The sequence below is a fragment of the Aspergillus vadensis genome, assembly GCF_003184925.1.
Source record: "Aspergillus vadensis CBS 113365 unplaced genomic scaffold BO88scaffold_4, whole genome shotgun sequence".
In the NCBI taxonomy this organism is placed as follows: Eukaryota; Fungi; Ascomycota; class Eurotiomycetes; order Eurotiales; family Aspergillaceae; genus Aspergillus; species Aspergillus vadensis.
In genome coordinates, this window is record NW_020292042.1 from 590,565 (window position 1) to 618,212 (window position 27,648).

The 27,648-nt window shown below is 51.0% G+C and overlaps 8 protein-coding genes across 8 annotated transcripts; 5 read left to right on the forward strand and 3 right to left on the reverse strand.

Moving 5' to 3' along the window:
• Positions 1–33: 33 nt before the first annotated feature.
• BO88DRAFT_485627 (putative SNARE protein (Ufe1)) lies at positions 34–1,515 on the forward strand. The gene is made up of 3 exons (XM_025712361.1): positions 34–183; positions 254–975; positions 1,060–1,515. The coding sequence occupies exons 1-3, from the start codon at positions 61–63 to the stop codon at positions 1,298–1,300; spliced, it is 1,086 nt and encodes a 361-aa protein (XP_025565930.1). The 5' UTR covers positions 34–60; the 3' UTR covers positions 1,301–1,515.
• On the reverse strand, positions 1,421–2,879 carry BO88DRAFT_450748 (aspartate aminotransferase; the record flags this gene model as incomplete). Its single annotated transcript, XM_025710590.1, has 4 exons — positions 1,421–1,516; positions 1,583–2,431; positions 2,483–2,614; positions 2,700–2,879. The coding sequence occupies 4 exons, from the start codon at positions 2,877–2,879 to the stop codon at positions 1,421–1,423; spliced, it is 1,257 nt and encodes a 418-aa protein (XP_025565931.1).
• Positions 2,880–4,860: 1,981 nt separating this feature from the next.
• BO88DRAFT_333385 (RING-H2 finger protein) lies at positions 4,861–6,672 on the reverse strand (the record flags this gene model as incomplete). Its single annotated transcript, XM_025702760.1, has 4 exons — positions 4,861–5,239; positions 5,292–5,838; positions 5,887–6,286; positions 6,337–6,672. The coding sequence occupies 4 exons, from the start codon at positions 6,670–6,672 to the stop codon at positions 4,861–4,863; spliced, it is 1,662 nt and encodes a 553-aa protein (XP_025565932.1).
• An 823-nt stretch (positions 6,673–7,495) lies between these two features.
• BO88DRAFT_402408 (uncharacterized protein) lies at positions 7,496–7,815 on the forward strand. Its single transcript, XM_025706097.1, has one exon. It carries the CDS (start codon positions 7,605–7,607, stop codon positions 7,782–7,784), a length of 180 nt encoding a protein of 59 aa, XP_025565933.1. The 5' UTR covers positions 7,496–7,604; the 3' UTR covers positions 7,785–7,815.
• Positions 7,816–14,250: 6,435 nt separating this feature from the next.
• BO88DRAFT_206891 (uncharacterized protein) lies at positions 14,251–16,816 on the forward strand. Its single transcript, XM_025701898.1, has 3 exons — positions 14,251–14,522; positions 14,777–15,086; positions 15,148–16,816. Exons 1-3 carry the CDS (start codon positions 14,428–14,430, stop codon positions 16,669–16,671), a joined length of 1,929 nt encoding a protein of 642 aa, XP_025565934.1. The 5' UTR covers positions 14,251–14,427; the 3' UTR covers positions 16,672–16,816.
• A 534-nt stretch (positions 16,817–17,350) lies between these two features.
• Positions 17,351–18,727, forward strand: BO88DRAFT_206876 (phytanoyl-CoA dioxygenase family protein). Its single transcript, XM_025701897.1, has one exon. The coding sequence runs from the start codon at positions 17,459–17,461 to the stop codon at positions 18,671–18,673; it is 1,215 nt and encodes a 404-aa protein (XP_025565935.1). The 5' UTR covers positions 17,351–17,458; the 3' UTR covers positions 18,674–18,727.
• Positions 18,728–18,891: 164 nt separating this feature from the next.
• BO88DRAFT_433097 (GMC family oxidoreductase) lies at positions 18,892–20,870 on the forward strand (the record flags this gene model as incomplete). Its single annotated transcript, XM_025709400.1, has 2 exons — positions 18,892–19,735; positions 19,816–20,870. The coding sequence occupies 2 exons, from the start codon at positions 18,892–18,894 to the stop codon at positions 20,868–20,870; spliced, it is 1,899 nt and encodes a 632-aa protein (XP_025565936.1).
• Positions 20,871–21,125: 255 nt separating this feature from the next.
• BO88DRAFT_433098 (uncharacterized protein) lies at positions 21,126–26,454 on the reverse strand (the record flags this gene model as incomplete). The annotated part of the gene is made up of 6 exons (XM_025709401.1): positions 21,126–23,319; positions 23,372–24,200; positions 24,257–24,551; positions 24,615–25,992; positions 26,031–26,081; positions 26,134–26,454. The coding sequence occupies 6 exons, from the start codon at positions 26,452–26,454 to the stop codon at positions 21,412–21,414; spliced, it is 4,782 nt and encodes a 1,593-aa protein (XP_025565937.1). The 3' UTR covers positions 21,126–21,411.
• Between the last annotated feature and the right edge of the window lie 1,194 nt (positions 26,455–27,648).

A 27,648-nucleotide genomic window follows, 5' to 3' on the forward strand; every position in this document is an offset into this window, starting at 1 on the left:
TACAAGCCAGCTCGCACCAACAGACCACATACCAGATCAAGAGTAAAACAACACAGCACAATGACCGATCTCACCCCCACATTCACCCAGCTGGTGCACAGCAAATCGCCGACCTCGAAACTCTCCACAGGGTACATGACGACCGAAATCGCCGACGAATTTCTCAAAGAAGCCTACCGAATTGTATACCATCCCATCCTCCCAGTATTCCATTATCCATCCACCACATACTAATCCCTACGAAATGGAATAGAACTCCCACATAACATCCCTACTATCCTACCTCCAAACCATCCGCCCATCCTACCTCTCACTAACCAACACAAAACCACCCACCACCACCACCACTCAACCCAAACAGAACAAACAACCCGAAATACTCGACGACTCCGCCCGCGACACCATAACCACCACCACCTCGACCCTCCTCTCCAACCTCTCCACATCAATCACCACCCTCAGCGCGGCAGAGAATCTCCGCCAGGAGACGGTCTCGCGGAGCATAGCACAGAGATTCGGGAAGGGGTTTCTGGCGAAGTGGGCGGGGGGAGCTACACTCACTTCCTCCCCTGGGGGTGAAAATGAGGGAAAGGATAAAGAACAGGTCATTAAGGAAGAGAAGGAAAAGTTGTTAAAGGGGGTGAGGGAAAGCGTGCTATTCTATCTTAATGCGAAGCTTGGGATGGTGGTTAATGAGCAGAGGGATATGGTGGAGAAGAGGATTGAGAGGGTGAGGGAGAGGGAGAGGAGTGTGCTTTATAAGAATACTTCGCCTGGGGGTAATGGGGGTGGATGGGGGAGGGTGGATGGGGAGTGGAGGGGGGATACTGGTGTTGGTACTGGGGGTGTGGTGAAGATGGATGAGGAGGAGGTCAAAGAAATCGAGAAACAGTTGACACCGCAGCAATTGCAACTGTTTGAGGAGGAGAATGATTCCCTGGTGAGGTATTTTGAGGATGTGGTGGGGAAGGTTCAGTATGTTTTTTTCTATGCCATCCATTCTCTCTTGTCTATTGATTTATCTATGTTGGGATATGGCTAATTCTGGTTGGGGTGTAGGAACGCAGAAAAATCACTCCTCGAGATCTCCTCTCTCCAGCAAACTCTCGTGTCGCATTTATCAACCCAAGAGGAATATATCTCGCAGCTGGTGACGGATGCGAGTAATACCGAGGCGAATATCGGGCAGGGAAATAAGGAGTTGAAGCGGGCGACGGAGCGACGGAGTACGGCGCAGGCGGTGTTTTGGGGGACAGTGGGGTTGTGTACGTGGTTGGTTGTTTGGGATTTGGTTTTTTAGATTCATTATTACTTTATTTTTCAGGTTGTGTTGTTTATATTTTGTATTGGGGTTGTCTACCAGTCTAGCTGTACCTTACATATATCCAGTCCATATTCATCATGTCCTACCTGTGGTATCTTATGAAGTCTCCCGCACTACGCTGTCCACTGCTTCGGCAAAGTAGTCCAGGTTATGTGTGTTTAGGCCGGCCATGGAGATACGGCCGTTCTTGGTCTGTGTCCGTATTAGTATATACCCATATATTGTATAGGAAGAAGGTAGGAAAGGGAGGGGAGGTACCATATAGACATGCCACTTCTCCTTCAACACCTTCACTTGCGTCTCAGTCAACCCCGTGAAACTGAACATGCCGATCTGATCCGTAATGTGGTTCCATGTGCCCGGCGTGCCCTTCTTCTCCAAGCGCTCCCTCAATCCCTTGCGCATCTCCGCAATGCGACCACTCATCGTCTTCAGATCCTCCTCCCATTCCTGGAACAGACCCTCATCGTTCAACACCCGGCTAGCAATGCGTGCACCGTACGCCGGCGGGTTACTGATCTCACTGCGCTGCAGGATTGCCAGCTGCGACGCGATATGCGCATTCGCCTGGGTGGCTTCCGCACCCGGGGCAGAGACGAAATGGAACGCACCCGTGCGCTGACCATACAGACCAAAGTTCTTGGCGAAGGACTGCGCGACGCACAGCTCGAAGCCCTGCTCGACGAAGTAGCGCACGGCCCAGGAGTCGCGGGCGAGGTCACCCGAGGCGAAACCCTGGTAGGCGCAGTCGAAGAAGGGGAAGTGGTTGCGCTCGCGCATGACGACGGCGACCTCCTTCCATTGGTCTTGGGTCAGGTCGACGCCGGTGGGGTTGTGGGCGCAGACGTGCAGGAGGATGATGGAGCCGGTAGGAGCGTCGCGCAGGGCGGAGAGCATGCCGGAGAAGTTGAGACCCTTGGTTTGGGGGTCAAAGTAGGGGTAGTTGGCGAGGGAGAGGTTGACGTTGGTGAAGATTTGGTTGTGGTTGGCCCAGGTTGGGTTGGAGAGGTAGACGGTGGGCTTAGGGTTGGAGGGGTGGAACTTGGAGAGAAAGAGAGCGCCCAGGTGCACGGCACCGGTGCCGGAGATGGTTTGGAAAGTGCATACCTAGGGGATGTTAGATGGATATAATCGCAGAAGGGATGGGGGCAGGCTTACGCGGTTCTCGCGAATGGCAGGGCTGTCGGCGCCAATCATCAACTTCTGGGCGGCGGTGGTGTAGTCGGCGAGACCTTTGATGGGGAGGTATTCGTGATTGAGGGCGGGGTCATTGCGAACGAGCTCGTCGGCCTGTCGGAGTTGGTTAGTTGAGATGCTGCGGGGATGGAGGGAGATAATGATGTGCAGGTGGGGAATTGAGGGGCAGCGAAAGTACCTTCTTGACGACGGGCAGAATCCAGGGTTTGGCATTGTCGTCGCGGTATGCGCCAATGACTAGATCGACCTTCTTGTCGGAGGAATCCTGGCGAAAAGCCTGGGCCAGACCGAAGAGAGCATCTTCTGGCGCGGCGGGCACGACGGCGGTGGAAAAGACGGAGGGGGTGGTAGAGCCCATGATGTGGGAGGAGAGAGAAGCAAGACGGGAACGGGCGGTAGAAGTAGAGGTAGCAATGGAGGAAGAGGATGGAGAGGATGAAGAAGAATTGAGGGAGAAAGAAGAAGATGGAGAAGAGGAGGAAAGGGGCGACATGATGTATTGTCAGGACGAGAAGAGGTCACACCACCTGATTCCCTCAATCACTGCTGCTTGCGTTCACCGGCGCCAATAAAGTGAACTTGACCGAAACAGATAAATCCCGATGGATACACCGGAGCTGGGCAGATGCAGGACAAGGGAAAAAGAAAAGGACGGGACGGCGTAGAAATGGACACGACCGGGGATAGGTTCGGAGGAGGGAGTACGGGGTACATATATAGTCTGAGAAAGTGATTGATCTTGAGACCGAGACAAAAAGTTGAGAGTTGGAGAATGAGCCGAGGATGTGGCAGAGTTGCTGGCCCGATGAGTTGAGCAGATGATGATAATGATGACGCATTCACATGATTGCAGAATAAATAATCAGATATTTGAAGCATTTATCTCAATCTCTATCTGTATACTATCTATCTATTTTGTCTATCATTGAAGATACATTCCAGCTACTATACAATCATCGTCAATTAGCAAGGATTAGATGTTTGGCGGACAGAATTGCCCGAGCTGGCCTGACATCATCATATGACAGATCCACTTATGCTTTCTACAACTACTAAGTATGAAAGTAGTTAAGAAAGCATACAAATATCCCTCATTTCTCCGATTCATCTTCTTTATCTTCCTCTACTAGAGAGTATTGAAATACTAAGTAAAAGTATAATACTTCCCACTTGAGTAATTCCATCCACCATCATATCCCTAAAGGTACTTACTTAAATAGAACTTGCCTTAAAACGCGGCATTAACCACCAATCACAACCTCCTGTTACTCATACCTACAGCCCCGACGCCAGCCGCATTCAGCCAAAATCACTCACTTTTCTGACTAACAATAATAGCAAAAGTTCTAGGTTCTTTTTTCCCCGCCCCGACCGAGCCTTGTCATTTTTGTTACTCCAGGATAATCTGTTCACAAATAACAGACAAGTATAGTCTCAACAATGGAAGAGGATATATCCAGATATCTATTATCCACTCGGTAAGATCAACCTGCTTAAAAGAAAAAGAAAGAATTCCGGAAAAGCATTCCACCCAGCAAGACACAAACACAAGAAATAAGACCCAAAAAAAGGATGATCGCTTACCCCACGGGGTGCAATCGGGACAGCTCCTCTACGAGCCTCGCCGGATTCCGGAATCCGATTTGTATTTCGTGCTTTTAATTAACAGGTTGTGTGGAATTGGGATCGTCACATTTCGTCACTGGAAAAGTACTACTTTACATAACTGAATAATTCGTATGTATGCAATTGGCATGAGATTCCGAGGTTGGGCTTAGTTTTGCTTCCTAACTAGTTACTCGTAGACTAACTAGAGCTCGTGCGAATACTTACTAATTAAAGATTCTAGACCCATATTAGAACAGTCGGATTCTTTGTCCTAATCCAGTAGGTATATCGCAGGTACAAAGGATACATATCTACACTTCTTTCGGTGTATGTATGTGCCTGTTCACTGGTCATTTCCAGGTAAACCATCGGTCCTATATACACAATTTTCCCCACGTGCAAAATTCACCTATCACATCTAAACGCCATGTATCGCCAGTATCGCCATATAAACAAACATCATGATGTGATAGTGTCCCCATCATCAATCCAATCAATCATGTAAATCATAAACCCATATGTCCCAGGTCACAGAAACCAGAAGGGCAGTCGCCGGCAGCCAGGCCGGTCATATATAAACCATCCCATCGGCTTCATACATGACCCTCCCCATCTCACATCGTAAATATAGCACATGAACACTCAATGCTCCGAATCACGCCAGCATGCACGTAGAAATGAGTAATGCAAATCGAGAAGGAGAAAACAAGAGAAGAGAAGAATCAGGCAAATCAGGCAGGCGGCGCCTCATTCGATGATGACGCTTCGACCGCCTCTCCATGCGCCCGCGTGCGCACCCGGAACTTCTCGCGCAGTCGCGTCGTCAGTCGACTGCGTCGCCGCATTCGCTGCTCATCCGCTTCGTCGGCCGCTTCCTCCCGGTTGGCCTCTTCCCGCACGCTCCGCAACGCCGCGAGGCGCTCTTCGACGCTGGCATCGCGCATGCGGCGCGCATTCAACGTACCGTGCAGGTAGTTGCTGATACGACGGTGGCGGCCATGGCCACTCTCAGTCGTTGCCTCGGCGGCTCCCTCGGCCGTCTCTGGCTGACCATCACCCAGATCTTGCTCCTCCTCGCCTTCTTGCTGCGGTGGGTTGAGATCGATGCGGCTGCAGAAGTTAGTAATTGTATATAACATAATAAGTCCAACAGAATGCTCACCAGAGAGGACATGTGCCAGAAACATTCACCAGCCACGGGTCAATACACTCGGGGTGGAATTGATGGTTACACGGCAGCACGCGCAAATCCTGCCCCTTGACAAAATCGTCCGTGCAAATAGGGCACGAGAAGTTCGGGTGATCCGTCGTCGTCTCCGTCGCAGGAGCATCGCTGCGCTTCTCTTCCTGCGATTCGGTCGGAGGCGCTTCCGTTTGTGGCTGGTGTGGGGAGGTGACCTCCGCAGTCGTGGTCACATCTCGTTCCTCCAATTCATTGGCCGGCACCTCCAACCCCGAACCCATCTCAACATCCCCCTTGGGGCCAACCGTCTTACCGTCGGGTTGGTTGTTGTCCCCGAATCTGACGATCGGGATCGTATCTAACATGGCTCGCGCTATCCCTCGCGCTCGACTTTGTCGCGGTCGTCCCGCGGTATACCGAGGCCCATAGCGCTCCGGATGGCGGTGCGCACGCACCGCACCGGTAATGATAATGGCTAAAAAGAGGGCAGTGATAATGCCTGTAATACTATACAGAATGATCATCGCTGTGGCAGGTTAGCACATGCTACCGCGGCAATGGAGAATCGGCATACCCGTGTTCGGACTCCCGGACGACTCGGTCTGGTCCTGGGTCGTTGCGGTGGGCCCCAGATACGACATGTTGGTGCCGATATACGTCGTTCCGTTCCCTGGAGCTTCAAGTTGGGACTGGACTTGCCGATTCAAAGTCGGATTCACGAGCGTAAAGACGTTGATATAGCGGTTAGCGGATGGTTCATCCGTCGTATAATTGCAGAGCAGTGAGGTGCCACTATATAAGATGACAGCGAGAGCCTGCTGCTGTGCGGTGAGGACGTTGCCTAGTGTGGAGCTGGCATCCAAGTTCCCGGGATAGGCGGATGGGTCGCAACTGATCACCGCGATATCCTTGCGGCTCAATGACAGAGAGTTGGTGGCATCCACATCCAACAAAGTCCCCGACACCAGATATTGCTAGATTCCATCAGTCTCGACATGGTGAGGCGTCGACGGGGCTGACTAACCGCAAGTTCCGCCTGATTGAGATCCACCAAAGCCTGGGTCAACGGGGCCAAACGGACGGACGTTGGCAAGTGAACCTGAGTGCTATTCAAAAGGAACCGGAGGCCACCAGTCCACGACAGATCCCCAGAGTTGTTGGAGGGCCGCACGGTCCAACCGGCCGTGTTCACTGCAGAGCCGAGGGACGAGAGGGCGAGCAGGAAGATAACGCGAGCGGGGAGCGAACAGGTGGAGGAAGCAGCAGAAGCAGCAGGAAGGGACGCAAAACGACGGAAGAAGGAGAATAAGAAGAAGAAAGGAAAGAAGAGTGAAGCAGGATGGAAACGGGGAGGACCCATCGGCGAATCGCCCAGTTGATGATGCTGGCCGGCGATGGAACTTTCCCCACAGTGACGAGGCCTACGGAGACGGCGGAGGATATGGGGGACGGACGAAGATCATGAGCCACGGACGAGGATCGGCCCAGGACCAAGAAACCAGGAGGGACCCAGAGGCAGCCGAAGAGGCACCCAACTGCCAGTCAGCGTTTTGGCGAGGACGGTGATATCACCCCCCGTGTAGGAACCGGACGATCCGCGGCGGCTACAACAGGATTGGAGCGACCGTAGTGGAAGGGGGGGCTGTGAACAACAGTGAGAGGTAGGGATGCCTCGTCACCAATACGGGCAAGTGAAGAGCGATTGGGGAGATCAGAAAAGATTTGGGGTAGTGGATTGAGTACCACGGAAATTAGGAATGGTGTGAATGAGACGATTTGGAAATCAGATGGGGGTGGGTGAGTTGGGTGAGAGTGAGTGAGTGAGTGTGTGTGGATCGGATGTTCACAACCTTCAGCAAGCAGACTGGCTGCAATGGGAATTAGCAGCGGCTGGCGATGGGGGAGAAGGATGATGATTATCCACCAGGCGAGGGGAGGTTGGCGGATGGCTGGCAAGCTGCGCACCCGGGCGATCCGGCAGGAAAAGCGATGGATGAAATAAGAGAAAGACAAATAATAATGATAATAATAATGCCACTGGTCTGTCAGCCTCGTTACTATTCTTATTACTGCTGGCCCGGTGGGTTGTTTGGAGTGAGATTCAATCAATCAATCAGTCAGTCAATCAATAAATTCAGCCAATCCACCCGAGGAGAATGAGCCGTAAAGCTGCCTGTTTCCAACTTTTAGTTCAATCAGGGGAGACAGCAAGCGAATACGAGAGGGTCGAGCAAGAGTAAGAAAGCAAAGAGCAGTGAGCAACCGGCGGAAGTTCCATGGATCGACCGAGCGATGCCGGTGGATGAAGGATTATTCATCGCAGCGCCTCGGTCTGATTGCTTGCAGATAGTCGTGGCCGAGGATTTGCGGCGTGATGATGGATGCTTGCGGTTCACTGAGAGCCGAAAGGAAGAAAAAAGTGGGACGCCGACAAGAGACAGTGTGTCAAGAGAGACACTAGAAGTAGACTAGACTAAACAGCAAGAGATAAAATGGAATCACAAATAGAAACATTGGAGATTCCAAGGAAAAAGACGGGGCAGGATAAGATAAGCCTGGTCGCATCCACTTTGGTCTTCTTTCTCTTCTTCTTCTTCTTCTTCTTACCCTCCCTTTGATTAGATTGGGGTGAATGACAGTCCACCCGCGATCGGAATCTCCGCCTACAACAATTCTTTGAGGGGGTCATAGAGGAATGAACAAGCAGACAAGCAATCCAATGGCAATGAAAATCCCCCATTCCACAGGAGAATAATGACTGGTCCTGAAGGCACGAGAAAAGAAGCTGCAACTGGACCGAGTGCGGGGGATCCTGGGCAAACCCGCCGATCGCTTGGGCTTGTCCCAATTTTCGGACGGAAGCCGTTCATGGTTCCGGTGACTGACTAAAAGATAACCAGTAATTCCGTAGCTAGCCAGCTAACTAGCAAAGATAACCAGCTGCCAGACAGGCAATTGTCAATCGGAGGAAAAAAAGGCTGACGGGGATTGACTTTCCGATTGATTAACCCTCAAGACAGGTGGCCCTGGTCAACACACGCGCACCACAAGAAAGCATCAACCATAATCTATCCCACACACGCCCACCCCCCAATTGATGGATGCAGTAGCACGAATAGGCAGCTAGATCACCGTGCGGCATTGCATCATTCATTGAACTTTGTTTTCCCGATCCAGCACCATCCCATCAAGGGGTTCCGTTTCCAGCAATGCAGAAGGGATGAGATCCCTCTCACCGCACCGCACCATATAAAAAGCTGACAGTTGCGCTCGTGCATGGGTCTCGTTTGAGAACGGGGTAAAGGTTGTCCTCTCGTCCACACCTTTTCTAGCTGCTGCTTCTGCTGCTGCTGGGTTGAAGGGAGCGCGCATGGGCCCTTTGGCGGGATGGGAATCTGATTGCTTTTTCCTCGCCAACTCCAATTTCTTCCAACGTGGATTCCTCCCCATCCAGCCAGAGCAGGAGCAATTGGTCATGATGGTGTGCAGACGAAACCATCCTTCGTCGCCAATTCACCAGTGATCGGATGATCTGGAGGGGATCAGATCTGATCCCTTGATGGCGATGCTTACCCGTAATGGAAAAAGGTAGGTATGTCGAGCTGACTAACCTTCCCTGCCTTTTGACCGGATTTGTTTCCGTTTCTGTCCTGATCAGGAAGGTCCAAGAACTCATCCCCGTTTTTGCTTCGCCGGTGATTCTCCGCTTCTCCAAGGTGGGGGTGAATCAAGCACGTCCACAGTGAGTCTGTGTTCATTTCTCCAACGGACTCTCCGATGCCGGAGTCCATGCATCTCCATTTGCGGGGATTCGGCGATGTTGCGAGCATGTCTGCTGTGAAAATGACGAGGCAGCTGGGGAACGGGCGCAAGATTGCATTGCATCTCATCTGACCAAAACCAAAGGGACTGACTGAATGACTGACTGTTCATGATCTGCATAAAATGGCGAACACAATTTTATTCATCCTCATGCAGGGATTCAGGGATTCCCTCTTTGAGCACTAGGGTTAGGGTCCCTGCCAGTCACTCGCCCCGTCCGGAATAAGCTATGGATTAGGCCGATCGGAGGGATCCGCCCATCCTCAGCTTGTTCAGCTCGCTATTCTCCAGCAACATTCCTCCGACCAGGAGGTTAGCAGTAAAAAGAAGACGGTCTCTGGGGTGTCCTCCACTTCCCCCACTTTGCAGACTCGCTTTCCTCAGCCGACAATGTTCTAGCCCATCTGGTCGCTGCTGGGATGGGTTGCTTCCAACACGCCGTGTGACATGTGTCACATCTCTTTCCCTCTATCTTCTCGCTTTAACTTGCCATCCATGTCGAGCAGGCGACCAAGCACAGTCCCTACTGTCAATAAGTAAGTTTCAGCACCTTCCCTGGGAGGGAGTATAGTAGATCAGCGAGACGAACATCCGCCAATCCATCCAGCCATCAATCCTGATCCGTCACCCATCCATCCTTTTAGCGGATCGTAGGGCGATCAAGTGGGATTGTCTAGCAGGGTTGATGTGACCTGACCTGACCTGCCCATTGCAGGCCCCCCACACACACGGCGGCGGTCGCGTGTGTTGATCGTGCCGAATTAGGTGTAGATAAAAATTGGAAGATGGAGAACAGACCACCGACTGAATCAGGGCGAAAACAAGAACATACAAAGCATAATGCAATTCATGTTTGTTTTTTGCTTAAAGTGCGATCGGATCTCGCTTGCTTGAATAATGGAGGATCTTCCTCTGGTATTTCTGAGCTGAGCTGAGCTACTTTTAGTGCCAAAGCTACCACCCAATTTTAACCTATGCGTGATAGCCACCCTCGTCACTCGTTCCAAGAGTATTGACAACCACCACATCACCACCCCTACCATCACAACCATGCAGGGTGTAGATGATGTAGAGCAGACATGACAGACATGAGATGACATGTCTGAAGATGGATTCTACCTCAGGGGAACGCCCCAATCAGACGACCATAGTTTATTGAGGGTTCCGATCTGTCGTGGCGCGCAACAGCAGCGCAGTACTACCACTACCATTACAGAGTACTCTTCTCTCATTGAGAAGAAAGATCTACTGGGCAGTATATCGTTCATCAACACGAGAAAAGAGTTAGTAGTAAGATAGTGATAGTTAACTAAGTCAGAATTAGGTGACCGTAGCACTCGCCCAGCCAGCACGCAAGCACCGACGAACCAAACCCGCCACAAAACACACTACATACTTGTTATATCGCAACGGTGTTATTAGGGGCTCCCGCCGAGGATTCCTCTCAGTGCTACCTACTGCCTACTTATCTAAGTATTGACCTACTTAATTCCTACGGAGTTACTGCTCCTGCTGCTGCTGCTACGGATACAGCCGATTAAGACCGCCGCCGCCGCCGCCATGCATGCATCCCTACCCTCTTCCATCCTTGTGAGGGGGATAATCAAGAGAAAGGAATAGAGGGATGGATGGATGGATGGATGGGTTGATGATAAATGCAGCGGCAGCAGCAGTAGCAGCAGCAGCCACCGCCAACGATTGGCGGGAGTATCGCGGTGGTCTCGACCGTGTTCTATACTACCGTGGGGCTTGTGACAGCAGCAGGAGCAGCAGCAGTTAGTTAAATAACTAACCTACTTACAAACTACTATGTAAGTAGTGTAGTGTAGTGTAGCAAGCAACACTTGGTCCGTGTGTTCTGTTTCTTCCTTACTTAATTCCTTCTACACTCGCTTTCTGGATAGTTAATAGAGATAGATCTACTACGTACGTACTATACTGAATTACAGATCGTTTTACCCACACATAGTGGATAAATGATAGATACATGAACAAGTAAACAGAATGGGGTCAACTTCCACCATTCTAATATAGAAGATTACATACATACATACATACATACATAACAATACCCATAACCCAATTAAACACATAAGTAAGCAAGTAAGTGTAGTAGTAGTGCACCCGACAACCTGGAAACACATTCCTATCGACGGAACAAGCTGCCACCAATCTCCGTCGTGGATAGATTCCCGCAACTTAACTTGCTTCAAGTACTAAGTAGTAGTAGATATGTATCCGTAGGTAGTAGATAACTGGTAAGTAAGTATACCGTACCAAGCATGATGGAAGGTTAGTAATGGTAGTCTAACCCCCCAAGCCACGTACATCAGGTACTAAGTTACTACCGCACTCCCTACCCGATTCAACCAAAGCTCAAGAAAGGAATGAATGTGGTGGTTGTGGTGGTGGCTTGGACAGATTCGCCTCATCCGACCCTCAGATAAAGGGGGGAGGTTGTGGGTGGTGGGATGAGAGACAAAAAGATTGGGGCTTTGTTTCGTTCGTTCGTTCATTTCTTTTTCTTCCTTTGTTTGGATGCGATGGAATTGCACAGGATGGTAACTTACCGACCGACTGGGTTCAGCACTTTTATTTAGTTATTTTATTTACCTGGATATAAGAGCCATGGATAGGGTGGGTGGTATGGTCAGATGGTGTCTTTTCTACTTGTAGGGATTTTAATTTTCTGGAATGAGTTTAATTAGTACTGTGTTGTGTAGTGGTCAAGGGTATACCAAGTAGGGTAGTTGGTAGTGAAGAGTGCAGAAGAGTGCTTAAAGGGGTAAATAGCTACACTTAGGGGAATGCGAAAAAGAACCGATGAAAAAGGGACAGAAGATAGTACTAAATTGCTACGAAGGTAAGGTAAAAGAGCAGAAGATAAAGAATAAATGAAACAGGAAAAATAATTAACCAGGGCGTGAGTCCATTAATCTATTATTTGCATGGGGGGGAGGGTTGATTAATAGAGTCAATTAACATTGACTAGGGAGGGAGGGAAGAAAATAAATAACAGAAAAGGAGGGATGGATGAATGTGAGTAAAATATTGTGGTTGGGGAGGGATGTTTGTTCATTGTCATCCAACCCATCACGCAACTAGCTCCAGGTGTCAAAAGCTCAAGCCTACTGTAAGTCAGTCAGTCAGTCAGTACTTTGCTTTCTTTATGGGGGAAGGGGGAAGAAAGAGACGACATGACATGCCTAGCCTAGCTAAATATCCGCTGGTTATAGTTCAGTCAAAGGGATTGACTGACTGATTAACACACACTGCGGAAAATCCTACCCTACTTCTACGTTTCAGTCCCCACTTGCTCCTTAGAGAAGAAGAACGAGTCAACCTCAGGCTCGTATGGGGAAGTAAAAAAAGGCAAAAAGGGCGCCAGGAAGCGCACAGAGACAAGAGGCAGAGAGAGAATGCCATGTCAGGCCGAACCAAAATTAGCAGCAGCAGCAGCAGCAGAGCGAAAGATGGGATGGATGGGTGGATGGATGGATGGATGAATGAATGGATGGCGGTCGAGGGTCTGGAAGAGTTATCCCGCGTCCTCCTCCCCGCTTCCATTCGAGGGCCTCGACCGCTGGAGCCCCCGGCGAGATCCAGACTGATTGGCCACCGCCGCCCAGGGAGGCGCGCCCGCTTCCCTGCTGAAGGTGTTGAAGGAGGGTCACTCTCTCCTCCCAGTCGAGGGCCGAGGCCTCCCATCGAACTGGTATTGTAGTAAATTGGATCGGGGAACCCGGTCAGATGCTCTCTCTGTAATTGAAAGGTATAGGGGGCCGTTGCTATGTTATACCACCCTGCTCCAGGGTTTTTTATTCCTACCTATGATTTTGAATTCTCACCACCACAACAACACGGGATGCGATCAAATGGTGGTGCTGTCTGTTTGGAACTACTGACGCCGTCTTCCCGATCAAGCACCAGAGAAGCTTAAAAATGATTGATATTTCCGGTGCATCTGAAATTTCAAATCCTTTCGAATTCTAATTGCGAGGAACATTGGTTTTTTTTTTTTTTTTTTCTTATTTCCCCTTCTCCCTCTGTGACTTTTTCTTTTCTTTTCTTTTCTTTTTCCTTTTTTCTTTCTTACTGATCAAGACAAGAAATTAAATACTAAATCAATCATAATCATGATTATTATAATAATAATAACACATCCATCCATCCATCCCAGTGGAAGCCTAAACTTAACTTTTCCTTTTTATTTTCTATTTCTCTCTTACTGACACACTCTCTCCATACCGAAAGAAGATAATCGTGGAAACAAATACCAAAAATATGCATTAAATAAAATAGGCAGTTAAGAATAACAATAACCAGAGAAATGATAAATCATCCGCTTAACATGGAAAATTAAAAGCCAAATAAATCAGTAATGATTGAGCCAAAGAAGGCACAGACAGTCTGCTTTGCACTGACTGGTAACCGTAGTACTTTTTCCCTGGTCCTCTTTGGGGGGGGGGATGTTTTTTTCTGTCCAAGCCCCCCCTCTTCTCTCTCTCTCTCTCTTTTCCTCTCCAACACTCTCTACTACTAACTACTAACTCACTATTGATGCTGTTGTCTTTCACTCTTCTCAATCTTGTCTTCATCCTGTCTTTATCCCTCCACCCCCAGACCAAAAGTCCCCTTTTCCCGGGCGGGACCTCCCGCTAAAGCAAACGCGATCAGGATGCGCTCCACGAGGCTTTAATCGGTCAAACAATCCATCGACAGGGAATTCATTCATCGAGGCCCCAACGAGGCGATCAGGAACAAATCCACCGCCCCGTTCTTTTACTCCCACTGCCATTCCTATTCCTACTACTTCCTCACTACCTCTACTACCACTACTACCACTGCCACTACTTCCAATTCTTCCCCAATCTCTCCCTCCCCCTTCGCAGACATTTAGATTCCAATTCCAATTTACAATTTCCCTTCCAATCCCCATCCTATCCTATCCCCCTTCTAATTCATTCCTTTCCCTCTTCTTCCTCCCGCTTTCCCCCCCAAAAGTCTCAATCTGAAACCTCACCTTCAACTCCATCCATTCATTCATTGATTCACTCACTCATCCATCTACCCATCCATCCATCCATCGCCACTACTACTACTCCACCCTTCTCTATTGTCAACATTCACCCCCTCGCGCTAGATGATCGATTCCACCCAACTTTAGCCTTCCCATCTTCTTCACCCTCGCAGACGTCCGCCCCTGACATGCACCTGTCGGCTCACTCGACGAGACAGCGCTCGTCGTGCCTTGCCGTCCGTTAGCAGCAGCCCCCACGCCTGCCCGGCAACCATGTCCCCTCCGTCCCTCGCCATTCCGGCCACTTCTCCCGTGGCCGAAACTCTCCATCTCTGGAAGAAACGCTTCGACAAGCGTCATCTTTCCACGTAAGCCAGTTTCCCCCCTTGCTTCCTTTCATGATTCGAGTCTCGTGGGGCTGTCGTCGTTTCGTGACTCGTTTGACTTCCCGTCAACCTTGTGTGTCTGTCTATGTGTGTTTGTGTTGGTTGTGCCCGCGGATGATCTACACAGGCTCCATCCCCCATGATAGGATAGATAGTCCGTGCTTTAATACTCTTCCGGAATAGCTAGAGCACGGTGCGGATACAAGACCGTGATCGTCCCACTGACTCGCCGACAGCAATCCAGTTATCGCTACCCTTGATATAGAATACAACGAGCTGGTGCAGTCTTGGAAACGCTTCCAGGATAACCTCCTCCCCCATGATCGAGTGCTCTTCCACGAACGTCTGCAAGGTCCCGACGATGTTTTGGACGTCATCGCCAGCATCGAGCCCGTCTGGACGTCCACGTCGGGACAGCGAATGTTGAGGGAATGTTGCGACGAATTTCGTTCGACCCTGGGCTCACACGGGAGGTTACTGGCCGTTCTACCAAGGAATGAATTGTACTGCTCGATCTTTTACGGCGTCCTGCAATCTCTTCTGAAGGTGAGCCCGGATGTTGTTCGTATCCCCCTCCCCAAGTCAATAACTAAATCATGAGTCCCAGGCATCCGCGGGCTACCCCAGAATAATGGAAGGATTGACCAAAGCACTGGTCCAGATCAACCGCCTCATTGCCTCACCAGCCTCGGGCGAGGCCGTGCCGGCGACGAAGGACTCCATCAACGCCATTGCCCGCTTCTACACGCTCCTATTTTTCTTTCTTGGAGAAGTGATGGACTGGTATGTGAGAAAGGCCAAATGCGGGCTCCTGCGGAGCCCCAACCAAGACGTGTACCGTGCCTTTCAACGCCTGATTGGTCAGATTCGACGCACCGCGAAAAACATGATGCACGATCTCACCGACGCCATGGACGTCGATGACACCGACTGCGATAGCCTATGTGAAATGACCCATGACGACTATCGGGGATGGTTTGAGCGGGCTCGATTGAGCCAGGTGGGCCTTCAGAACGGGGCCCGTCGCTTCGCAGCGCAGAACGCCCTTACCCGTCAGTTGATGTGGGAGATTCATCAGGATGCGGCGGAGCGTAAGCGATTGTTGCAAGACAGAGATGTTCTTCTGGCGCGATTGCTGGACACTGTTAGTCTACAGCTACAGTCCGTGAGTAAACAAAACAGCGGCATTGCCTGTTTGACCACGACCGCTTCCCAGGATTTAGGTAGGGAAGCCAGGCTCACATGGCCCGAACTGCTCGAAGAGCTGACCGTGCACGCATTACAAGACACAGACAGGTTTAACCTGATAAAAGGGGGGCACAAGCACAAGTACACGCGCATGGAATTGCAGATGGCTTCCCAGAAACTCGAAGACTTCTTTGATGCCGACGACCAGATCCCCGCGCTCGAAGTCGACGTTCCAGTCATTGCGGAAGATAACGTGATGACCTCGCTAAAACAATGGGCGACCGACGCCCACTCACAGGTCTTGGCCGTGGGGGGCCCTCAATCGACAGTCTACCCTAGCCCGGTTTTGCTTGTCTCGACGTGTTACGCGAGCTTTGCTCGCAAGGCGGGCTTGCCCGTTATCTCCCACTTTTGCAACCGATCCACCGATGCCGCCAACGAACTGACCTATGAGCAACACCTCATTGCCTTGGCCTACAGCTTGATCCGCCAGTTGATAGAATACCTGCCTCCTGTAGTCGAAAGTCATGCGGGGTGTGATCTGAGCGGCGAGCGGTTCAAACCTTTGAACGGCTCGCTCACGTCTTGGAAGGAGGTACTCTCGCTGATTGATATACTCCTGCACTTTGCGCCACCCCTGCTGGTGTGCGTGATCCATGGGCTCGATGTCATTCAAGATGCGTCGACAGATCCGTACATCCGCTCATTGGTGCGGACCTTTCTGACTCATACGCGGCACCAGCCAGAAATGCTGCCAAACGGCGGACAGAGCCAGAGTGTGTTACTAAAGGTGCTGTTCACGGTGGCTGGTCGCCCAAGCTCGCTAGTGGAGACATTATCCGAGAACCAGCTCATTCTGCGGGAGTCGAACACGACCGAGGAGCTGACCCCGACCGACGCCGCCTTGGACGCCGATGTAGGCCCTACGGCCATGATTGCATAGTCATTTCGATGCTTGAGCGACGCCGCATTGCGATTTGAGTTTGATTATTCTTTTCTTTCGGGTGAAAAATCGGGTCCTCATAGAATTTCATGCAGGCTGGGAATATTCTTCATGTCTTGGATATAAGATGAATCGGTATGGGCTGCTGGATGATGCATTGCTGTGACTTCTTCCTTTCTTTCGTAACGTCACATCCCCCCAGCTTAAGGGGGGCTTACAACGATGGTTTTTCTTTTTTTTCTGCAAGTTGATGGAGATATTTCTATTGTTTGGGACAGGCACATCTCATCTATCTCGGAAGCACGGAGTATACGACAGGACCGGTTGGGAGGGAGCATTTGGGTGTACATTTGTAATTATAGCAGCTCGACGAGGACATGCATATACGACGGCTGTTGCTAGACTGATACCCTGAGTTGCAGTGGCTGTCCTGATCTGGATCAGATTCTCTGTTAGTTGTCTTTCCCCGGATTTGTGGGTGTTCTTGGCACCCTCGGGATTCATCTTCCGACGCAGTGCAGCTGCATCTCAACCTCTTCCCCGCAATGGTTCTTTTCTTTCTCTTCTGCATCCTCTTCTGGGGTCTGTACGAGTCAGCCAAGCGAGCTTTCTCCACTGACCGCGTCTTCCCTTGGTGGGTGCGCGTGACTTGCTGTGTTCGGAATTTAACGTGGAAGTGGATCCGGGACTGCACCTCCGTCCCAGACAGATATATATTTATTGAACTCTCCCAGGCTGGTGGACAACGCAGTCAACATCAACAATCGTCTTACAAGCCATCTCCAACATGGGTTCCAATGGACTTCGCACCGGCTCCAGCCGGCTCTTTCAGCTGGATTCCGTCAATGTAGAGGAATTCAAGAAAATCTGCTCCCAAACCACCGACCCCACCAGCTATCCGCTGGCCGTGGCCGTGCAGAAGAACATCCCTATCTATGATGCCACTACCTTTGATCCCCTGAGTGCGGATACCACCCCAGCACTTCAAGCAGAATGGCATCACATTCTTGAATCTGGACCGGGCATCTTTGTCCTCAAAGGCATGTACCATCCCTCGCGGTACGCAGATACCCTGAACGCCACCAATGCGGCTTTCCAACACATCATCGATCGGGAGCGTCAGTCTCTGGGCCCCAAAGGCGACCACTTCGCTGCCAGCGGGAAGAACGACCGCATTTGGAACTCCTTCAGCAAGCACGCCTTTGTCGACCCCAGCTCCTTCATCAACTACTACAGCAATCCCTGGCTGCGTGTGGTTAGTGAAGCCTGGCTGGGCCCCGCCTATCGGGTGACCGCCCAGGTCAACATCGTCAAGCCCGGTGGCGCCGCCCAAGATAGCCACCGAGACTACCATCTTGGATTTCAAGAGTTGGATCGATGTGCAGCCTTCCCGCGGAGTGTTCAACTCGCCAGTCAGTATCTTACGTTGCAGGGGGCCGTCGCACACAGCGAGATGCCGGCGGAGAGCGGTCCCACGCGGTTTCTGCCGTTTAGCCAGACATATGCGCCGGGATATCTGGCATGGCGCCGGGACGACTTCCGGGCATACTTTAAAGAGAACTATGTGGCATTGCCGTTGGAGTTTGGCGATGGATTGTTCTTCAATCCGGCAGTGTTCCATGCCGCAGGGGCCAACGAGATGGCCGAGAGCACGGGCTTCCATCGCAAGGCCAACCTGTTGCAGATTGGGTGTGCCTTGGGGAAGACGATGGAGCACATAGATGCGGTGCCGGTGGTGGACAAATGCTGGGAGGAGGTCAGTGAGAAGTATCGCCGGCAGGGAGGGCTAAATGCAGAGTTGGAGGCATGGGTATATGCCGTGGCAGATGGGTATCCGTTCCCCTCGAACCTGGATCGCCGGCCCCCTGCTCCGAGTGGGATGGCACCGGAGAGCGAACAAGAGATGATTCTGAGGGGGTTGAAGGAGGGATGGGATCGGCCCAGAATTGTGGAGGAGCTGCGAGCGCTGCAGCGAGAGGGACGGGGGCACCAGGGGGTGTAGTTGATATGCATTCTGTTGTACGTATAGATAGCTGATCATAAACTTATGGAGGAGCATTTCTCCGATGCAACCCTACCTCGTGTCCTTCCCCTCTATACTCCCACAAGACGAAGCTCAAGTAGGACAACTGCCACCATGTGATCCGTCCCTATCATCCTTCGCTACTCACGATCAGACCGTCCACGCTTCCACCATGCCCATTCCCATAGCGACCCAACATGCTGTCCTTCTGGCAGCTCCTCCAGCTACTGCTGGCCACCCTCCCAGCAGCAGCCATCAACCTCACGGGCTATGAATTCATCGTCGTAGGCTCTGGCGCCGGCGGAGGCCCCTTGGCCGCCCGCCTAGCCCTAGCAGGCCACTCAACCCTACTCCTCGAAGCAGGCACCGACCAAGCTCACAACCTCAACACCTCCGTCCCAGCCTACGCAGCCCTCGCCGCCGCAGACGACCATCTCTCCTGGAATTTCTTCATCCGCCACTACGCCGACGACGTCCAACAAGCCCGCGACCCCAAAACCGTCTACGCTACGCCCACCGGCGAGCAATACGTCGGCCTCCATCCACCCCCAGGATCCACTATGAAAGGCATCCTCTACACCCGCGCCAGCACCCTAGGAGGCTGCACTGCCCACAACGCCCTCGTTGCCATCTACCCCCATCGCTCCGACTGGACCTACATCGCCAACCTTACCAACGACCCCTCGTGGCTCCCCGACCCCATGCGTGAATACTACATCCGCCTCGAAAACAACCACTACCTACCCCCGGACATCCCAGGCCACGGCTACACCGGCTGGCTCTCCACCGAGCATGCCCCCATCAACCTCGTCTTCCAAGACCCCCAACTCCTCTCCCTCCTCCTCGGCGCCATCTTCACTCAACCCCGAACCATCCTCTCCAACCTCATCTCCCTCCTCCTCGGCGACGTCAACTCCCCGTCCCCCTCCCGCGACTCCAAACCCGCCTACTACCAAACCCCCATCTCCACATCATCCAACATCCGCAACGGCGCCTCAGACTTCCTCCGCGCCGTCCACTCCGCTACCAACCCAGACGGCAGTCAGAAATACCCCCTAACAATCCGCACAAACTGCCATGTCACCCGCATCCTCTTCGACACCACCTCCCATCCCCCAAAGCAACAGGCGTCTCCTTCCTAGACGGCCCCTACCTCTACCGCGCCAGCCCTCTCTCCTCCCCCCACACCCCTCGAACCCCGGGCACCGCCACCGCCACCCGCGAAGTGATCCTCTCCGCAGGCGTCTTCAACACGCCCCAGATCCTCCAACTAAGCGGCATCGGCCCCGCAGACCTCCTCCAGAAACACCACATCCCAGTCCTAGTCAACCTCCCGGGTGTCGGTGTAAACCTCCAAGACCACTACGAGACCTCCGTCGTAGTCGAAGCCCCATTCCCCTTCCGCATCCTAAACGGCTGCACATTCAACTACACGTCTGACCCGTGTTTAACCCGCTGGCTGAATCTGAAAGGACTACACAAAGACAGAGGAATCTACTCCTCTGCAGGGTTTACAAGTACATTACTCCACCATACCCCCTTTCCCAACACATCCACCACACCTAACCACAGTAACGACAACAATGACAACAAAAGTGATGACTACAATACAATAATCTACGGCGGCCTCGTCAACTTCCGCGGCTACTTCCCGGGCTTCGAAGTCAACCTAACCCTAACGCACCACTCCTTCACCTGGGCCATCATCAAAGCACATCCATCCAACAGAGCCGGAACGGTAAACATCAGTTCGTCAGATCCGCTCGATCCTCCACATATCCTTTTCAACTCCTTTTCAGACCCTAATTCGGAGAAGGATCTATTTGCCTTAGTGGATGCGATTAGGGTTGCGAGAAGAGCACTGAAAAGACAATTTATCCCTACGTGGGAGACTCTCCCCGGGAAGGAGGTACAGGGGTATGAAGAACTGAGGCAGTATGTGTTGGATACGTCGTGGGGGCATCACGCTGTGGGTAGTTGTAGGATTGGAAGGGGTGAGGGGGGTGATGATGAGGGGGCGGTGGTGGATGGGAAGTTTAGGGTTAGGGGCGTACGGGGCCTGAGGGTTGTGGATGCGAGTGTGTTTCCTAGGGCGCAGGGGACGTTTCCGGTGTTGGGGGTTTCTATGTTGGCGGAGAAGGCGGTGGGGGATATTCTGGGGGATGGTGGGTGGTGAGGTGGGGTGAGTTGTATGTGGATGGGGAGGATGTTGTGTAGGCTTGTGGTGGTGGTGATGATGATGTAGGGTTTGTTTAGCAGTTAGTAACTAAGTTAGTCTGTCTACAAGTGGAGAGTGATTGAGAAAGATGCCGTGGAATCACCAACGAATCTACGTGCCATTACAGGGTACCATTGTTCTCTTTGGAACAGGAAAATGGAATGAACTTAAAGTATAAGGCATAAGTGACATATCAAAGAAATGGTATTCTGACTGGGTATAGTATTATGGATTATATAGCGAGGGATATCAGTGGGTAATGCGGTGTAAACAGGAAAGTGAAAGTAGATAAAAGGAAGATAAAGAGGGAATCGTACGAAAAGAGTAGGAACAGGCAAAGAGGGAATAGGAAGAAGAGCAAGAAGAAAGATGTTGCAATGAGGGTCTGTAAGGAAGAGGGTAAAAGAAAGAGAAAAGAAACGAAACGAAACGAAAAGAGAAGGAAAACACAAAATAAGTGAGGGTAAGTGTGAATGAGTGTGTGGTGAGGGGAAGGAGATCATTTCTTGTTGATCTTGTTCAGATAGTTTTTGATCTCTTGGTTGCCTCTTTCCCTCACATCCGTGAGCCAATCTCTCACTCCCCGGCTACTATCTCCCACCCGGATAACACCGTCCTTCACACCCTTCCATCCTTTGATGGGTTGTTCTATAAAACTGTGATTGCCCCAGCACATCTTAGACCAGAGCCCCTTGTCGGGCGAGGCCCGCAACCCAGCCCGACTCTTGTTGCAGTCATTGCAGTAGTCGGTCGCCGGGCAGTCAAGACACATGTACCACTGAGGTGCCTCCAAATCCCACTTGCTCAACTTCGGCTTATTGCAGGGCCCCATGCACTGCAGCGTGCAGCCATTACTTTCATCGACGTCGATAGTCTCGTCCGGGATGGGCATGCTGTCGGGAGTCGTCACTGCCGTTGTTGGGGACTCGTTTGTACTATCAACAGAGCAATGACAAGTGCACGCACTCTTGACGGACTGTGGGCTTAACGGCTCCCCAGGATGGGCTGCTGGCGCAGCGGCGGGGCTGCCTGGGTCGACCTTCAACCCCATCCATCCATCGACAGCAGGTTTTGGCGCAGTACGATCATAAAGGGATGCCGATAAGGTGATTTGGAATTCGTCCTCGCTGACTTGCACCGCGTCGGCATTGGCACGATCAAATATGAGAGACGCTGCGATTCCGGCATCCTTTTTGAGATTAAGCCAATACAGCACCTTTGCCAGGGTGCGAAAAGCAGACATGTCGTTGCCATCGACCCAGTCATCCAGATCGGCGATACAGAGCTTGAATGCTTGTTCGGCTAATTCGTACGCCCGACGTTTATGATTCATGAGTGAAAACATTTTGGCGAGCGTTATGAGAGCGTTTGCTTTGGCAGATGATTCTATGACATCTGCTACCCGGACATTGTTGATTAGGTCAGATGCTGCATAACACAGAGACATTTTCGACTGTTGGACCTTGGTCTTGCCGAATCGATTGTAGTAAATGTCGAAGCGCTCTGTGATAATAATACTGAGCAGTTTAGAGTCAACTTGGAGGGTCTCGTCTCTCATCATAGCATCCAGTATCCTGTTAAAGATATCTTCGGCCATCCTGATTGCATGACAATCTTGTCGGTAAATGATTGCAAGTTCCGATAGCATGACACATGTCTCGTGGAATAGCCCTTGATAAGCCCAATAATTTATGGCACTGTCGTAGATTCGTATAACGACTTCAACGTTGCCAGTTGCCACAGCTGCCCGGCGAAGCCAGTCGTCTTTATTCGTTTGGCGAGAGCGGCTCATCAGCCAAGTGGGAATGAAGTTGGTTCCCTGGGTAGCCATCTGCCTTTCTACCGTATTGATGATAGCCATATGATCTTCCTTCTCTGCATAAATCTGCACGAGGATAGTCAGGAAATAATTTAGCCCTCTTTTGTTCTTGAATTCACCGCTTAGCACTTCTATGCATCTATCGTGGGCTCGCGTCTTATCACCGAGGGCCATGCAGGCTTGGACGGAAAGCATATAGACCCTTCTGCATCGGTCGAGGTTGAAATTAGGTCGCAATGCGGCATCCGTATCTTTCCAGCACTTCAGGGCTTCATCAGTATACTCCTTGACCTTTGTCCATTCATCGACACCGTTGACTCCGGCCTTGGATACAGAATGTTCTGCAAGTCCAAGCAATGAATACAGCTTCTCCGCACACATTGAATCATCCAAGTAACGGTTCTGCTCATACAGGAAGAGAGCATAGTCTCGGTCTACCTGGTCATCGCATTCATACAGGAGGAGGGCGGCTGTAAGTCGCGCTTGCGCAAACCGTGTGCGCGAGTCTCTGCACCACAAAAACAGATCTCGAGCGATCTTCGCGCTGATCTGATCATCATCTCGGGACCAGTGCTTGTATTGTCCAGTCTAAACAAGTTAGCTTACCAGGACTGATTGTTATCGGTACCCAGGTACGTACATTGAACAACGCGCGATAGGCAAGCCGGTATGGAACCTTAGCGCCCTCAGGAGTGGACTTTTGAACCCAGCTGCGAATATGGCCTTTAGCTAGATCTTCCAGCATTCCTTCAGGACGCTTCTTCAAGGCCTGGGCCCAGGTCCATATCTGAGTCGGAAGAGATAAGTTTTCTCTCTCGTCTCTTTCTGTCAGCTTTTCTATCCAAGCCCGCACAAGTTCATTGGTGCTCCGGGCCTTGTCGGTATCATAGATATCGAAGTGAATTTGCCTGTCAGATGAGTTCCATAGTATATCCTCGAACACAGAAGAAACGCCAGTTTCGTTTGTCAGAACCCTGCCCAAAGCTTCTCCGACCTTCTTCAGCTCCCTACCCGGGATCTCTTGTGGTTTTGTGGGCCTCGTGTCCCTGTAATGTGACATCTTATCTTTGAAGCCCTTCTTAGCATCCTTGGTACTGGGTCGTTGCCATTGGGGAACAATTTCTCTGTCAATGTCTTTTAGATGCTGGATGAGGTGGCAGGCCGCATATTGACAGAGAGCGGTAGGTTTATCCGCTTTGTGATCGCAAAGAACGTCGCAAAGAGTGACAAACATGTTAACCTTCTCAGCATTTACGTCCAGACCTGGCTGGAATTGACCCCTTTTGACGCATTCTCTGACCTTTGCGTTGCGGAACTCGATGTATTGATAATCACCGATGGACGGGGTTTTGCGGGATTTCTGATTAGAGTTCTCAGTCTCGTGCTCGGGTCGGGAACACCAATATAGCTCGCGGTCCAAATTCGAGGGGCCTAAGTCGGGAGGAAGCATCTGCCGCATGAAAAGGAGACTATGAAAAGGTCAGATTGAACGTGTATCGCGCTTTCTGGGATCAGCAGTCCTTACTTCTTACACTGAGACAGGATGGGTTCCAGCCCCAGACCCCTTACCCGCGCATCATCGTCAAGGGCAAGTATCTGGTTTAGGTTGGTCACCGTGAGAGTCTGCTTCGCAAATGCGCACCAAAATAGCACTTTTTTGACAGCCTTCTCAAGTGGCTCGTTGTCTTTTGCCAGAGCTCTCCTCACCAAAGCGTCTTCTCCATCACCTATCATCTCTTTGAACCTGCCAAAGCTCTTCGGACCTTTAACTTCATACTGTTCCATAATTTCGATGGTCTGGTCCAACACAGACAGGTTTCCTAGTAGCCATCTACCGCGTTAAAAGAAAAGAACTTCCACATAGGAGGGACCAGTCAGCTCACCTTCTGATAAATGCTTTATGAAGTCCGAGACCTCCTTGACGAGGTCCTGATGGAAACGCAAAAGGTGCGAGAGCTTGTTAAAGGAACTCATGCGTTGGAGAATGATCTTGTCTTGAAGAGGGTCAGTATTCCACATGCTGATTTCAGGAATGGATGCTTTTTCCGCCAGGTCGGATGGAAAGAGTTCTCCCTGATCGTGAGACCCTGTCAGGAGGACCCAAATACGATGGTTCCTTTCCCCAAGTGTCTCATATAAGAGACCCAAAAGTGATTCTCGCTCTTTGGGCTGCATCTCCGAAATACCGTCCAGCAGGATGTACAACTGTTCGGACGAATGTGATCGCTTCTCAAACCGCTTCAGCACGAGCTCATCCCAGACCATTTTCGCATCGCGCGAATCCAAGACAGGTTTGGTGGCTATCGCGTCACACCACTTTGGATCCTGGGCTGCAATCTGGAATAGAATAGAGGCCACAACGCTGGCGAAGCTCTGATTGTACTGCATGCCCGGCTCGAACAGAAAGTAAGTGACTATTAGTTGCTGTCGCACAGTTTCTTTCTGGACCAGAGTTTGATCTCTTCCGGCTATTGACGGTATCAGCTGATAGCAATGTGCTGTTAGGAACGTCTTTCCCACGCCATCACCGCCTTTAAAGTATAATAAAGGACAGGTGCCGTGCGGGTATAGCCACTTCCTAAAATAGTCATTCTTTTCAACCCACAGTAAACCGTCATCAATCAGTTGTGGCATGAATGAGTCCATGCGAGTGGCCATCTGAGACATCACTGTGAGGTTGAGATTGAGCTTGCTTTGGAGGGTTTTCGTCAGCTTATCAAACACGTTCCCTTTCTCAGACATGCTGTGCATATCGAACGAGAAGGCAGTCTGCTGCATCTTGGTATTGGTATTCTTGATCAGCCAGTTAACGCCATCCTTTATCTCTTTGGTATCATTGTATCCTTCAATTTTTATTGACTTGTGGAAGTTCTTGATCGCTTGTTCAACCTTTTCGCATTTACCGGAGGTCAAGTCGGTCTGGTAATTGAAGAGTTTTTTTGCGAAAAGCGCTATGGTTGGAGACCCCTTAGTTGCAACTCTTGAGACAAAGGATGCGCACTTTTCTGTGACTTGGGTAGACCTACTGATACGTTTTTGGCTTCGCAGATCGTGCCCTACATAGGAGCAAAACTGCAACAAGGCGATAAAAACACCCACTAGGCTTTGCTTGGCAGTTGGCGTGACGACGGGATATTTGTCGAAAGTATCAATTTCTTGCATTGCAGCAGTGATTGTCTGAAACGTTGCCTGAACAGTGTTCAGGTCTGCGCTCACATCCTGGGCAGCCTGCTTGGTATGAGCTATCCGGTCGAAATTGGGCTGGTGAGATGGGGCAGAGATTCCCGCGCATGGTTTACCTTGAGCAAATACGATATGCCCCCAGCGAGCAGCTTGGCTGGTTCGGCATACTAAGTTGGTTAGATAATTGAGCGAAATTCTTTGGAATAGCCATATACATACAGTCCCGCTTGCGTGGCCTTCGACATAAGTGCACGCTTTCTGTGCCCAGGACATACACTGTTGCACTGGCTCGCGTAATTTGTTTCCAAACTTGTCAGCTTGGGGGTGTCTCCAATCGCGGAAAAGGGCCTCTGTTTGAGCGAGAGGGTCGCTTGCTGAGTGGAAGTCGGCTAGGTGCGCTTCTTCGGCTGGGTCGAATTTCAAATCTCCCTTTGCCTTTGCAAAAGCCTTATCCCACAGCTGCGTCATCGATTCCTCGCCATACCCCAATCTTTCATCGTCCCCATCTTTGCGATTCAGGAGCGATTTGACGTCCTTCATTGTGGGCGTATCCGACCGTGGAAGTCAGAGACCTGAGAAGAGCAATCCCACAGTCGTCGCGATGGGGCGAACTGAAATACATAAGACAGGGGGAGGCAGGTGCGGCTGAGCTGAACTTCGTCAGCCATCCCTATTCTTCTCGCTCCATCATTGCTCGATCTGAATCGACCTGCATAGTTAGAGGCGCACTAGACGAACCATGGAGCACGGCAAGGGCCCTCATTGGGCCGATCGATCGAAGTTCAGTGGCAGAGAACCCGAGCAGGTGGGGACACGGGAGATTAATCGCTACCCAGCTGACAGCGTGGTTCTTCAGCTGGGAAGCTTATTAATTTATGCGCTCGCGATGCGTGCACATAGATTGACTACTAGCGGGGCGATTTCATCGAAGGTGACGGCTAAAACTAAATATGACTTGGAATGTCTCCGTCTCAGCACGTACATCATGGAGTGTCCCATGGATTGGCATGAGGGATGGGTGGCTAGCGCGCATCTCCGGTGTTTTGACGATCAGCAGAGAGACCCACTGTCAAAAGTTTAGCACTTCTCCTGGTTGGATCGTGATGCGGAGGCCCCGTCGCATGCTCCATGCTCCCAACACGGTCCCGGAGCATTGGAACTGCAGCTGCAGGTCGACCATGGACTATCTGACGAATCAGACCTATCCTTTGGTAGTCTTCAGATTGAAGATGTGAGTGCAAGAGAGTGATGGCATTGATACAATGACGGAACCCATTACCCCAAGGGGGAATGATATGCTTCGCCCTGGCATGGGCCCCTTCATCTCCACCGATGACGGGGATGCCGGAATTACTGTGTAAATTTATTGTAGAGAAGGGAGAAAAAAGAGAGAATATAGAAATGACAGAGAAGCATTAAAACAGTCTCGTGTCTGTCATAGGTTCATGCAAGTCATGAGAAGGTGACATGGCTTGTTGTTATTGTGAGGAGAGGTGGGTACATGACGAGTAAGTACATAGTTTGGTGCTAAACTTCCGATAGTCGGCAGCAACGACCTCAGCATCACGTGTATGTGTCACGTTTAGCAATCACGTGACATAACATCAGGTGATAGCAGCCATTCGAGGCTATTCCTCTTTGAGTTACCGCATCTCCGATCCATCGAAACTCTTGATGGAATCAATTATTCATAGAATGATTCTCCCGAGGGACCTCGCTCTCCCTTCCCGCGGA